A 14607-nucleotide genomic window follows, 5' to 3' on the forward strand; every position below is an offset into this window, starting at 1 on the left:
TCCCGTTCAGGACCACAGCTCCCACCGGAAGTCAGCAACATCTGCCCCTCATAAAAGGTGTCATCCAAAGAATTTAGCAGAAGAGCCAAGCATGCTGGATCTTTCATGCATACAGCCCAGATGGGTGGCACTGGCTCAGAATGGGGGACCCAGGTTGGCAATAATTCTCATCAGGTGTCACACATGAGCAAGAGGAAGTATGGCCCAGTGTCTCGATATCACAGTCTATCTGAGAGGTGGCACCTGTTTCTACTGAATAGAACCTAGCTTCAGGGCTAGGTCCCTAGAGCCTCAAAATGTTCATTTGGGATTGTCTGGGCTCCCCTTGTTGGTCCTCTGGGAGGACAAGCTGCCCTATACACCTGGATCTGAAGAAGCCAGGTCACCTGTGCTAAGTTGGCTTTTCTGAGGTCTATGATTAAAGTGGCTTTGGAGCCAAGAAGGCCACATTTGAGTCATGTCATACGAGGGGTAATGAAAGGTATGGCTCTCCCAAGCCTACCACCTGGCTTGGGGCATACCTCATGAACTTCTGGAGATGTTTGCATGACGGCATTTGTTGGTGGTTGCCACAGAACCACTAAAGGTATACCCAGGTGAGGGCAGATCATAGGCCAGGACAGCTGACCCTTCTGCTGGCCCTTCTTCCTACCTCTTGCTAACCAACACATATCCCACGTCCTCAAGCTCTTCCCAAACATTCCTCCACCTCCTTTCCTTAGATGAAGCCTGGCTTTCCCTAGGGCCACCAGTTCTCCTTCAGCAAGTTCAAGTGGTGGCCACCTGCTGGACATAACCCATATGTCTGGGGCCAGAACGTTGGGCTGGTGTCTCCTCAGTCCTTATAGCCACCTCCAGAGTATTGGTCCTCTGTCCTCTTGTAAAAAAAAAAATCACAAAAGATCTGCTTATCTGTGCTGCATGAGATCTAGCTGTACTCACTCCTCATCCTCACTGCTGTCTTCCAACAACTTCTCTCTGTTCTCCTCATTCATCAAAGATGGTGATTCCTGGCCATACCTTCCCTTCTTCTCCAAGATCTGCCATCATCCTCAGTGATTGTGATCTCTGACCTCTCGGTTCCTTAAGCTCCACATCTCCAAAGACTTTTGCCTTCATTCCACCTAAAGTCACCATTCCCATGGCCACACCTTAACCCATATCAGTATCCATAACTGCCTCATCTTCTAAAGCACTCATTCAAACATCCACTTGGCAACAGTCACATCCTCCTCATCTTTCTGGGTATTTACATGCTCCCTAAGGCTCTTCTTCTACCTTGTCACAACCTCAGGTCCCCTTGTCCCTTTTCTTCTTTGCATTATATCAGCACCCACCTGTTTTTGGCTACATCTTTATCCAGCTTAGATGTAGTGGTCCATCATTCCAGCAACACTCTGGTCAATTGAATCATGCGTACCTCTGTCTTTTATCAGACTATGGCTGCTGCTGCCTGCGGTTACATTCATCTCTGCCCCAAGTACTCAAGACAGTGGGCTCTGAGAGGGATGACTCCTATCACTGAGTTTCCAGAGGCAAGAATAAAACAAGAAGAACTTTCTCTTTGCAGAAAAGGACAGGAAAAGGCATAGGTTTGTTGCCACTAGTCAGACCTGCCTCAGGTTATTTTTACTTTTTAGGTGTAATTTACATACAATGAAACTTGCCCTTTTAAAATGCCCAGTTCAAAGTGTTTTTATAAATTCATTCAGCCATGTAACCATCACCACAGTCAAGACATAGAACATTTCCCTCGGCTCAAAAAGTGCCCCCGTGTGTTCCTTTGTGGTCACTCTCCTACTTCAGATCTTAGGAACCACTAATTTGTTTTCTGTCCCTACAGTTTGCCTCTAAATGTCACATCTCATGCCTGTATATAAAAATCACATGATATGTAGCCCTGGATTATGGCTTCTTTCATGTAGGATAATGCATTAAAACTCATCCATGTTGTTCTGTGTAAACTGATTCAGTAAATCTGCTCCTTTTTACTGCTGAGTAGCATTCCATTGTGTGTGCGTGGACATATCATTTGTTTATCTGTTCACCAGCTGATGGACATTTGAGTTTTGTTTTTGACTAGTTTGAATAAACCTGGTGAAGATTCATGCACAAGTTTTTGTGTGGACATGCTTTCAATTTTCTGGAGTAAATATCTATAAGGGAAAATGCTGGGTAATATGGCAAATGCACCTGCAAATTTATAAAAAATATTACCAAGCTTTTGTACAAAGTGGTTGTACCGTTTTGCTTTTCCCACCATTGATGTCTCATGCATTCCAGTTGCTCCATATTTTCGTCAACTATTGGTTTCACTGGTCTTTTAAATTTAAGCCACTCCGGTGGGTATGTCATAGCATCTCATCTCATGGTAGTTTTAATTTATTTCTCCCTGGTGACCAATGATGTTGAACGTCTTTCATGTGCTTAAACTAACTCAGAAATTTGATTCAGCATGTGTCCCTGATGACCTCTGGTCTCTACCCATGTCTAGTTTTTTGGGTAATAAGCCAATTTCTCCCCAGTCCTGGAAAATTTTTGGCCAGTGGGAGTCCCTGGGAGGCTCCAAACCCTCTCTGAACAATGCTGAGCAGTCAGGCCCAGGGAGTGGATGTTCTTGTAGGGCTGGCTGAGGACACTGACCTGCCCTCCAGGGCACTAAGCTCACTTCCTCCAGTGAAACCCTCACCAAGCTGGCACCCAGGCAGGGTCTAATGGAGCTCTTGAAACAGTCCAGAGCCCAAGCCTTTCCTTGCCAACCTAAGGCATAGACCCCATCCCTTCTCTGGGTTTTCCAGACATAAGCCTCACAGTGCTGGTCACTGGCCCTCCACTTGGACAGAAAGCCTCGGTGGAACTTGAGGGGATGTTCAGGTCCCCAGCAGGATACCAGGGGTCCTGGCCTGACTCACCTTTCTGTGCAGGCTGATGAATTTCCGAGGGTCCCCATCAGCCCAGGGGGGGAGTTGCACGTCTCCTAGCACAGTCCCGTCCTGCATGCAGCCTGCATGGGATGAGAAGCAGCAGAGATTTGGGTAACTCAAACCATGCTAGGAACTGGGGGGTGTAAAATACACATTGCCCAGGGTTGCTGATTTTGTGTAGGTCTGAACGTGAGTTATGTTCTCTGCAGACCATACTGCTTTCAACCTTCTCTGCCTGGAATGACCCCTCAGCATGGCTTCTAGGCCTTTGCCTCCTCCAGGAGGCCCTCCTTGCTTCCCAGGCAGTGCTAGTGCTTGCTTTGCAAGTCATCTGAAATGATTTCAGGGTCATCAGTGTGGTATATCTTCCTCTCCACTGTACTGTGCCTTTCTTCTGGGTGCTTTTTACACAGCATTAAACAATCAGGAGATACAGTGATAGCGGTGCAAGCTGGCAAATTCTAAGTATCTCACTCCACGCCAGGAGCTAGGCTAGGCCCTGGCCACACATCACCTCACTGAATCTTCATTCTAACTTGATAGTTTATGCATTTTCTCTCCGTTTTTAAGGCGAGGACAGCAAGGTTTTTAGACAGAGATTCCCCTGACAGTAGAATGAGGAGGCTGGACTCAACCCAAGTCTCCCTCCTCCCCATTAGCTGCCCAACCTTGCACAAGCCACTTCACTTCTTTGAGATTCATTTTCCACCTGTAAAATTTAAGGTGATGACAGGAATTATCTCATAGGGCTGGCATAATGATTAAAAGAGAAAATACACATCACGTGCTTAGAACGATGTCAGGCATATGATGGCTACTCCATAAATGTGAGCTACAGTCTTGCCTGACCTCCCCAGAGCCTGCAAGAAGCAGCTGGAATAAAAGCGCCCCTGCTCTCTCTTGGCTACTGAGCTGCCTGGCCTGGCCCTTTTCATCACTCATCTCAGCTCACCTGCCACCTCCTCAACAGGTCCTTCCTGAGGACCAGAGAAACTCAGGTCTTGCTGAGTCATCCTCAAACCATTTTCCTACCTATTTTCCTCATAGGACTTCTCAGCATCCAACAATGTTTCACTTACAGTATAGAAATTGTCTATATTTTCTCTTCCATTTTTCCTATCCTCACACAGAATGTAAACATCTTCAGGACATGCCATCCCAGAAGACCCAACTAAATCCCCAGTGCCTAAAAAAAAAGGTCCCTGTATACAGTAGGTGCTCAATAACCACTTGTTCTCCTGACTTTTCTGAGGACATTTGCTCTCTTGGCCTCCATTGCTGGTAGGAGCCATCATTTCTGCAGCTGAGCCCATCATGCCTCCTGCAGAAGAGTCTGGCTTCATTTCCAAGACAGAGTGGGTACTCCGGTCAGTGCTCTAACCCCAGGCTGGCCAGCCGCCTCCTCCTGGCTGCCACCCTCCCTGAGTGACTCCTGCTGTGGGACTCCTCACGCTTTGGGGGATTCATCCTTTGAATTTGTTCACTTCTCACTCCTGACACATGTGAGGTGTCTAACGATTTGAACACCACCAAGGTCCCCAGGTTCCATAGGTCAGACTCACGGGGCCTGGCTCACTGTCTGGCTTTCTCCTCAGGGATGTGGGCTGCATATCTAGGGCTGAAAACCCCTGCACAAGGTTTTGCAGGGACTAATCTCCTCTGCTGTACCCCCTACCGGGGCTGCATCTGGCCTGGCTCAGGTGCATGCCCTTATGTGCTGTCCGGAGGCAGAAGGAGAACACTGAGGAGGGGGGGCTGTAGAGCCCAAGGTATGCATTGGTGATGGCTCATGCGTGTTCTCCGCAGAAGATGATTCCCAGCCAGGCCGGTGACCTGCCCAGGCTGTGACCACTCATCTGCTCTGCAAATTGCCCTGACTCAGCCTTGCAACTGTTTGCAGTGGAGGCTCCGAGACGTACAAACAGTCCCCAGGGGAGCTACCCACCGTGGTCTCCTAGATTGTTCCACCTCTATAGCAGCAAGAAGCCCTGCTGCATCATAGGCTGGAGCCTGCAGTTCAGGAAGGAACTGCCATAAGTGCCCGTCCAGCTGCCCTGGGATCCCACCCAGCAGTCTACGCCAGGACACCCAGCATCTCTGGGTCCTGCCCTTGGAGTCCACATGAACCCATTTGTGGGACATGGAGGAAATGGGACTGGTCGGGGGCAGGAGCTTGCCCAAGGTCTCGAGGCAGAAAGGCAGTGCCAGGCCTGGGCTACACAGAAGAGCCCCTGGTCTCAGCCACTGCCTCACTGCCAACTGAGACCTGGGACCCTCGGAGGAAAAGTCACAGGTCGGGTGGTGGCTCAGCGCTGTCCTGGCAGCCTGGGGCCAGCGCCCTTCCTCAGCAACCACCTTTCCTTCTGGGCACTGCTGCCCAGTGGAGACCTCACCCGAAGTTGAGGTCCTGGGGAGGGCCTAGCAAAGGTCCAGATGATGTTGGTCATCACCCAGGGGCTGTGGGAAAGAGCACCCTGCAACGCCACTCACCCGGCCTCACCAGGCCTCCACTTACCGAACTCTACCCCGTTGCAGTTGGTTAAGAACTCAGGCAGGTAGAAGAACTCTGGGGTCAGCTCCCTGACGTCACTCATGTTCTCTCTGGAGGCCGACTCCCATGTGCTCTTCACACTGTGGAACATTCTGTCTGCCACGTCGAAGCTTCCGCCCTGGGGGAAATGGAGCCAACATGACCAGCCACTCTCACTGGCACCCTCCTGCTGGCCAGGCACCGTCCATTCTGCCTCGGAGGCACGGGTTCCACCATTAGCTCCTCTCATTTACTCTCCTCACACACGTGTACCCATCAGCCCAGATGTGTGTGCCGTGGTTCTCCAGCCACCGGTTCCTTCATTATTCTCTGGAACCTTGCTCCAGAGCTTCAAGGCAGAATGCATGATCCGTGGTAATCAATCCATGTTTCCCTCCCATGGAAATCTGAGTTCATATCAGAAACAGGAAAACCACATCTGAGCACTTCCAAGACTGCAGAGGGCCAGCTCTGAATTAGGTGCTCAACAAGAGGCAGCAAGAGTGCTAGTGACTGGGACTCGGCTCCTGAGAGGCTCATGGCCGAGTTCCACAGGCAGGAAATAAAGAACCAACCATAGGACAAAGAAGTGGGTGAACTTTCTATGTGGGAGGTCAGCAGAAGTTTCCTGGAGAGGCGCCCCGGAAGTGAGTCTGGAAGCTTGCTGATGGGGAATATGGCAGTGTTCTGAGCAGAGGACAAGGCTTGGGTGAGCAGCAGAGGTGGGAGGAGAGCAAGAAGCAGAGGGAGGAGGGTGAAGGGAGGAGGGAGGAGAGCTCGCTAGGGCAGGGCCCTGGTGACATCCAACACACAGCCCATGGCATTTGGTGAGAGAGAGACGTGGGCAGGAAGGAGACTCTGGGACCAGCGGTCTTGGCTTCAATAAAAGAGAATGGGTCTGAGGGTGGAGAGATGGAGAAATTTCAGGTTCAAGGGGCAGGAGGCTGGTCCACAAAGGACATGATGTCCACAGCCTCTGCCAGGGCCAGCCCTGGTCCCAAGGCCCATGGCCACAGGTGGCCTGGTACAGCCCCAGGCCTGGCTGTGGAGGTTGGGCCATGTAAGAATTCAGGCACATTCTTTCCCCAGATTCTCTCATGTGAATTGTCAAACTCTTCAGCTGATGCTATCCTTATTCACCAGGTGGTCTTGGGGGTTGGGAGGAGGCAGAGAGGTGCCTCCCTCCAGGTCCTGGTTAGAGAAATGAAGGTGCTCAGGGTGGAGGGACTTCAGGAGACAGTTTCTGAAATTGAGCCTTGGGTCTAAGTAAGTTTTGGGATAGCCTTCTGCCTGGGATTCAATAGTTCACTTGTCCCCATCAAGGCTGGGCCTTTGTATAACAAAAACTTGTCCTCCTTCTGCCATCTTCTGCAGAGCACACATGTGGAACAAGGGGCAGGGCCACAGCAGTGCCCACTCTGTGCCCGCCACTCCCTTCCCTGCTCAGAGGGCTGAGGGTCTCCCTCTGCATTTACCCAAGGAAGCCTTGGGGGCAGCTGCAGGGGTGGGTGGAGGTAAAAAAGGGCAGGGGCCTTCTCTTGGCATGTCTGGTCCATGCTCAGATGATCTCTCCTAATCCTCACAGCAGCTGCATCAGGACGGAATTGGTGTTTCCATTTTGCAGACCAGAAAAGGGAGGCTCCTCAAAGTGCACTGATTTTTCCCAAGGCAGTGAATGGCAGAACTGGGGCAAACCCATGGATGCAACTCCAAAGGGTGTGCTTTGCCCCATGCCAGATTCCTGGGGGAATCCCTGGACCTGGGACAAACTGAAGCCACTACGTGTGGGCCAAGGGGGAACTCAGCTCTTTCTGAGAGGGGGGAACCTACCACACACCCAAGGTGGCCACACCTGGACATCTTGAGGGTCATGGTCTGGCTGATCCATTTACTGAGTCAGATCAAGTGAGATCTGTGGGTCATTCCCCGCACAGGGACAGGGACACTGACTCAAGCAAACACAGCACATGGGCAGCTTTAAACATGTGGCTTTTCCCCAAGGTCGCTTTGCTCTTGGTTGAAATTAGGGAATGACGTCCACCATCAAATTTAAATTGAAATGGAAATAAAATGGGGGTGGGGTGTTGAAATAAATCTTCACCTAACGAGTCACTCATTGAAATGTATTAGGAACATTGTATATTTAATCTGCAGCCCAAGCCTTGCATCTGCGGGAGATTGATGCCTTCTCCGCGTCCTGTTTCCCTTTTGCAGCTTTTATGAATGCTGATGGTAGTCTCCTGAGAAACAATATGATCTGGTAATAAAAAGATTACCTGTATTAAATAAAAATAATATATACATACGAAATATTGTTAGTGCTACAAATCTGGTTAAAGATATTACCACAAAGAAAACTGTTATTTTTTTCACAGCTGTCTAATGCATTTTAGCAAAAGTAATATCTTTAAAACTTAGGCCTGTATTATTTATAAAGGAAGCAATAACTGATTTTCCTATTTCCTATATTAATAAATGTATTTGCATACATTTGTTTCAAAATTAATGGGTCTTCTCACTTCTGCAATACAAAAGAAAACACCAAATTCCCTAGAAGAAAAAGTGGAGTTGCTTTGTTACTTGTATTGTAAGTCTGTGGGTTGATGTAAACTCTGGTGGCTGCCAGCGAGCAGTCCCAGCTAGGATTGAATTCTCCGAAAGGAAGGAAGGAGGAAAGAAAGAGAAGAGGGAAAAATGGGGCAAGAAGGTAAGAGGCAGAGAGACCCAGTCAAGGTTTACAGAGTGTCTATCTAAGGAAAGTCCAGACCCAAATGAAATAAACCAGCACAATTAAGTCTAGAACTTGGAAAGGAACAAAGTGATCAAAGAGAATTCCTGAACCAAGAGCTGCTCTGGAATCTGTTCTGCAACAAATCCTACCTGTATCCAAACAAACTGTAAAAAATAATAGCAAGGTTATTATTGCCAACAAAGGAACAATTTCTTATTGGCAGAAGGTTTTCCCATGTGACATTTAGGCCAGAAGACAATGGAGCCAGCCAAGCCTAGAGGATTCTGAGCCAAAAGGTTACAGTTGTTGGATTTTGTGCTCAGTTAAGACATCACTCACATGTAAAGATGTGGGAACATTTTGAATATTGAAGAGTTCAGAAACAATATAATCCTAGGTACCTCTTCTCAATTAAAATCCTTTAGGAGGTGCTAAATATTGCTAAGAGATGAAGCAAAATTGAGGGCAAAATAATAGGAAAAGAAGTGGCTAGCAAGGACTATTCCTGCACATTGATCCAAGTTAAAATCAGAGGACAGTCTATAATTACGGTATGATGGCTAAAGCTGGAAAACCTGAAAAGAAATGTTCTATATTAAAGGAAATACTCCTTTTATGAGAGGGCACAAAGTCTATGTGCACCATTGCCTATGGATGAGCATTTCAATCACTATTAGACATTCATAAACCCCTCTCCAATGTGGCTTCAATTCTTGGCCCACATTCACAGGAAATTCAGTAACTGCACATGCTGAAGGAAACCAAGATGCACAGGTATTTCTATAATATATGCTAGAAAGTCTGTTCTTCCTTCCTGATAACACTGATCCAAATCAACCTGCTGCCACATCTGGATATGGAATTGGTTTTATCAGCAGGCTGACAACCCATTCTCACTGCAGATATTCTTTCCAGTAATTTAAAAGTACCCATGCAAACAACTCACTTACAGGACCCTGTTGATATATCAGTTGATCTAACCTGCTGTCTTTAGTCAATCAAAGAGGCAGTATGCAACGGTGGAAAGCACACTGGCTTCAGAAGCAGACTGGCTTGGGCAGGAATTTCAGTGCCCACTTACTTGCAGGATGAACTCAAGTGAGTTTCTTAATCTCTTTAACCGCCCATGCCCTTGTCTATGAACCCTGGATGATAGCTGTTGGTGTGAAAGCAATTGTGTGTGTGTGTGTGTGTGTGTGTGTGAGAGAGAGAGAGAGAGAGAGAGAGAGAGAGAGAGAGAGAGAGAGAGACATATCTCATGCGATGAAGCAGGCACATAGAAAGAGGTGCCAAATGAACCCAGCCCCTGTGTCCTTTTCCCTGCACAGACTAGGATTAGAACTAGGGAGCAATCCCGGGCTTGGGCCCTGATCTCAGTGTGCATGGGGAAGGCAACCAGGAGCTCCAAAGGAGAAGGGGATAGAAGTTATGGAAGGTAGGAGGTGGGGTACAGGGGGAAGTGAGGAGAGGCGGGATCTTCCAGTGCCGAGGACAGAGGTAGGAGGGTGGGGAATCTGAAGGACTGTGGGATGACAACAGGAAGGAGAGCCTGAACTGTCAGGGCAGCTTTTGGTAGCAACAGCACCTCAGAAGTAACGGGGCAAATGTGTGAGGGGAAAGGAAAGCTGGACCCAGCATTCTCTGAGCCTCTGCAGGAAAAAGCCAGGCCCTGACACGCTACTGAGTAAGCTAAAGGCATAGGACCCTCATGGCATTGGGAAGCCCATGCACTGGTCCAGCTGCCTCCTTGGTCTTGCTCTCACAGAGGACGGGATGACCCCAGAGTGGCCATTAGCTTTCCTTCCTGTAGGTCGTGGCTCTTTTCTAAATGAGTGAACCCATCAAGACTTGCTGAAACCACGCTGCCTGCATTAGGAGGAGGAGGGTGGGCACGTAGGGGACACTCAGGTCAGCCAAAATGGCTCATGCCGTATCTCCTTTAGTCCTCACCACCCTCCCAGCTAGGGGTTATTTTAAAGGATGAAGAAACTGAGGCTCCGTTGTTCAATAATGCCAATTAGAAAGTTCTAGAGCCAGGAGATTATCCCAGGACTGTCTGTCTCTATTGCACGTGCTTTTCCAATACTCCTCAAGTCTGTATGATAAAAACCAGACAGCGTTGGAGATCCTGAATGATTCTCCTCAAGTCACACTTTGGGCCCTTACAGATCCCATGTCCTTGCGCTGTAATCAGAGGGAGGCTGGCAGTTTCTATGTCTAGCCCCACAGCCCTGGCTGCACTGGGTAGGCTGGCCCTATGTGAGCCTTAGGGTACCAGGAGGTGGGTTGCTTGCCTCAGAGGCAGGGGGCTGAGCTGCAGGCAGCAAGTGAAGAGGCAGGCATGGTCCACCTGGGTGTGAGCACAGACACAGAAGCTCCAGGTTCCTCGCCTTCCCTGGCACACGCTCCACCAGGACTCCTGGCACTGACCCCTCCAGGAGCTTCTAAGTCAACAGCCAGGATGGGCCAAGTGCTGCCCCACGGTTCTCCATTCTCTCTGCAGTTAGCATCTGTCTTGTACAAAAACCAGCCATCTCACCTCAGGTGGTTCGGAAAACCCTTCCCCACTGCTGGTAACAGCTGACTTCACATGGACTGTGACTTAATTAACACAGCACTTTATTTCTGTTTCTTATTAAATGCAGCAGCAGCCACCGCTGCTGTGTCTTTGGTGGGCGCCGGCTGCCTTGCTGGGCCCCACCTCGGGTGGGTCTGATCTCAGGCCTGAGAGCAACTGGTGCTTTTACTGGGGCAGAAACTGGTGCCTGGGCTGGGACCCCAGCAGGGGCCTGACCTCCTAGTGACTCAACTTTCTGGAGACTCACAGACACTTGCTCTAGGCAGGCAAGACTCCTCAGAACTATAACATTTTCCAGCTTGGGCAATATAATAAGACCCCGTCTTTACAAAATGTGTGTTTTTTTTTGTTTCTTTGGTTTTTTGTTTTTGTTTTGGTTTTTGTTTGCTTGTTTGTTTAATTATCCAGGAGTGGTGGTGCACATCTATAGTCCTAGCTACTCAGGAGGCTGAAGCAGGAAAATTGCTCGAGCCCTGGAGTTCCAGGCTGCTATGAACTATGATCATGCCACTGTACTCTAGCCTGAGTGACGGAGCAAGACCGTGTGTCAAAAAACAAATGAACAAAAGAACTACAGCATCCTGGGGCTGCTGCTGCGGAAGACAAGCCCTCTGCCCTGGCAGAGATGAGTTCACACCTCCAAGAAAGTGGGGAAAACAGAGCGCAAAGCTGACCCATGCCTGGTCACACTGCCTGCATGTGCCACCTGCTCAGATCACACAGTACATATATATACCATATTTTCTGGATTGTAAAAATCTTATTGTAATAACAGGCTTGGGACAGAAAAACAAACAAACACATCAAGGATATAAGTATGTGTCAATTCTAAGACCAGATCAAACCTAAGAACACTTAAACCTGAAGGGAATAAAACACTCCTTATACCCAGTGTTCCGAATGTACCGCACAGCAATAGGGGGTCTCTGTGCTGTCCACAGTCTCTGCACAGTGCAGGGTAAATGGGCCACAGTGCCCAGAGAACTCTATGCCTGCCTCTCTGCAACCCAGCAGACCGCACTGGGTGTGCCACACAGGCATACAGTACGTGACAGCAAAGGTGCTCCATGGCAGAGCTGTCATGCTGCCTGTCACTCTGCACTGGGGGCACCAGGGGCCATGCTGCACACACATGCAGCCAGCACACTGCATGCCTGCTGCAGTACCGGGTGACTGCCTACATGTCACACTGCATGCCTGTGCACGTGTGTGTGATGCTGCACGAGGGACTCCCCACTATTCTACTGAAAATGTGGCCTTGAAAATGGCACATGTCCCTTTCCTCTGAGCACTGGGTCCCCTCTGGACAACCTCTGTAGACCCCACCTTGCTTTATTTACCATGAGTGTTTTAGGCTTGGTGTCCCCAGGGCTAGAACCCATCTCATCTCCCTTGTCATTTCCTGAGGGATGTGACCTCCCAGAGACTCAGTATCCTGAGATTAATCACAGCAGCCTCTCACAAGCTTGTGAGGGTCCAATGAGGCACAGCAGTGTTCACAGCAGCACCCTTCATTGTCATCAGAGGGAGGAAGCACCCCAGCCATGGACGAATGATAAACAACATGTGGTCTACAAATACAGGGGCGCAGGACTCAGCCGTAGGAAACTGACACATGCCGCAACAATGGATGAACCTCGAGGACATTATGCTAAGTGCAAGAAGCCAGTCACAAAACGACAAACATTGCATAATTCCACTTATAAGAGGCTTAGAGTAGTCATTCATAGAGACAGAAAGTAGAACAGTGGTTGCTGGGTGCTGTGGGGAGGCGCGATTGGAGTTATTGTTTCATGGTTTCAGAGTTTGGGTTTGGGAAGATGAAAAAGTTCTGGAGGCAGATGGTGGCGATGGCTGCACAACCATGTGTATGCACTTAATGACGCTGAGCTGTGCGCTTAAATATGGTTAAAAGGGTAAATTTCTTGTTATGCATATTTTCCACAACAAATAAGTATAAAATATTTTAAATAACAGCTGTAAGGTACTTAGCACCATCCAGGTGCATAGTAGGTGCTTAATGAGCAATCAGAGATTGGAGCTGTTACAGAAAGGCCTTCAGAGGTGATCCTCCTACCCACCTCCTTGATCTCACCAAGGAGACTGAACCCTAAGAAAGAAAGTGATCTGAGCAAAGTCAGACACGCAGCCCTGGGGATGCTGGGACATGAGCCCCAGGCTCACCACGTATGTCTCCACTCTGGCTTATCTGTGGTAATAGGCGGGTGGTAGCATTTGCTCAAAGCAGAATGGAGACATGCGCTTTCCCATGCTGACTCTTACATGTCCACTGGCTCTGGCTTCCTTGCCTGGGTTCCACAGCCTCCCCACGTCTCTCACTCTTCCCCACTCCTTCATCTACCCCAGGTTGGGAGTAGTGCCTTGGGCTGCTGAGACTATGGGAGGCTCCTTTCCAGCCACCACAGGGGTGAAACAAAGGTCTCTGGAGAAGATACAGGCCTCCCCCTAGGAGGCAGGGTGGGATGGAGGGAAGAGCCTGACTTCAAGAAGATGCCAGAATATTCTTAAGGAGGTCTGCCAAGGCCCCAGCACTCTCAAAGAGGAGCCTGGTGTGTCCTCCCACAGAGGTAGACTATGTAGCCTTTGTACTCATCCTCTCGAGAGCTAAAATTCTTTTTTTCCTAAGGAAAAAGCTGAAGGTGGCTGGTTCTTTTGCTGGTTCAAAGGCTCGGGCCAGGTTTGACCCACTAGAGGAGTCATTTAAAAGTAAGAAAGTGAGACCCAATTTAGAAGCATGTAGAGACAGCCCGGATGACTCCAACTTGGATGGGTCAATCTACCCAAGACAGATCTGAGCCCCAAAACTCAGTTACATCAGTGACTTCAACATGGGAGTCAAAAGGGCTCAAGGTAAGATGACTGCATTTGTGTCACCTAAAAGCATGGACAATTGGTTCTGACCCTCTCACATGGGTTTAGACCATCTCAAACTAGTTTTACCTGGTCACCAATGGACCAGACTGGCTAAAATAAGCTTAAACCAGTGATTAGCTTCAAAGTGGCCATAGCCCAGATATCCCGTTGGTTCACAACACACCTGTTAGGTCTAGCTCATGCTAAGTTGGAATACTTTGATGCAGTCCAGACTGCCTTAAATTAGCTTAAACCAGAGGAGACCAGCCTGGACAAGTTCAGACCTGCTCAGATTAGATCTAGCTGATTGCAGAGGGAAGAAGGGAACTAACAGTGATTGATCACCTATGTAGCGTCAAGCCCTGAGCTGCGGGTTCTCTGCACATTTTCTCATTTAATCTTCTCAACAGCCTATAGTCCAGAGAGATGTGCATAATTAACCCTCATTTCCAGAGGTAAAATAACTTGCAGAAGATTTTGCATCTATTAAGTGGCAGAGCTGTGATGTAAATCTCACAGCTGAGACTGTTTCTATTTCACTCTGTCTCCTCCCGATGTGAAAAGATCCTTAGCAACAGGTAGAGCTGGGGTTTTGGGTTATAATGCAGCCTCCTGAAGGGGCAACAGGAAACTCCAAAAGCATTCTGAACACTTAAACACTTAAATTCCCAGGATAGAAACCAGCGGCGGAATCCATCACTATCATCGTCAACGGTGATCATCATTTCCTGTGGATTAATGAGCAACATCTGGATGGGATTCCTGGCATGGGGTGCAGCTCTGGGACCATTTGTTCTCCAAACCAAACTTACTTAAAATGCTTGTTGCCTGAGAAAGGCTCAGGGGAAGCACATTTATTATTTTTGAGTGAATTTCCAGGGAGAGGGGGTTATACAATGTCTAGACGTGTTATGCTGTCAAGGAGGGAGAAGGCTGCACCAAGTAACGGAAGACAGGAGGACGTTTGCTG

The 14607-nt window shown here is 48.7% G+C and overlaps 1 protein-coding gene across 2 annotated transcripts in view; it reads right to left on the minus strand.

Moving 5' to 3' along the window:
• WDFY4 (WDFY family member 4) overlaps positions 1 to 14607 on the minus strand; it is a 298505-nt gene that overhangs the window by 20205 nt on the left and 263693 nt on the right. For both annotated transcript variants that reach the window (XM_019035474.4, XM_063710084.1), the window contains 2 exons: positions 5440 to 5593; positions 2913 to 3004 (listed from right to left, as the gene is read on the minus strand). In XM_019035474.4, the coding sequence (XP_018891019.4) occupies positions 2913 to 3004; positions 5440 to 5593 (246 nt within the window). The remainder of the gene's footprint in view (positions 1 to 2912; positions 3005 to 5439; positions 5594 to 14607) is intronic.

This window comes from Gorilla gorilla, chromosome 8 (genome assembly GCF_029281585.2).
Source record: "Gorilla gorilla gorilla isolate KB3781 chromosome 8, NHGRI_mGorGor1-v2.1_pri, whole genome shotgun sequence".
In the NCBI taxonomy this organism is placed as follows: Eukaryota; Metazoa; Chordata; class Mammalia; order Primates; family Hominidae; genus Gorilla; species Gorilla gorilla.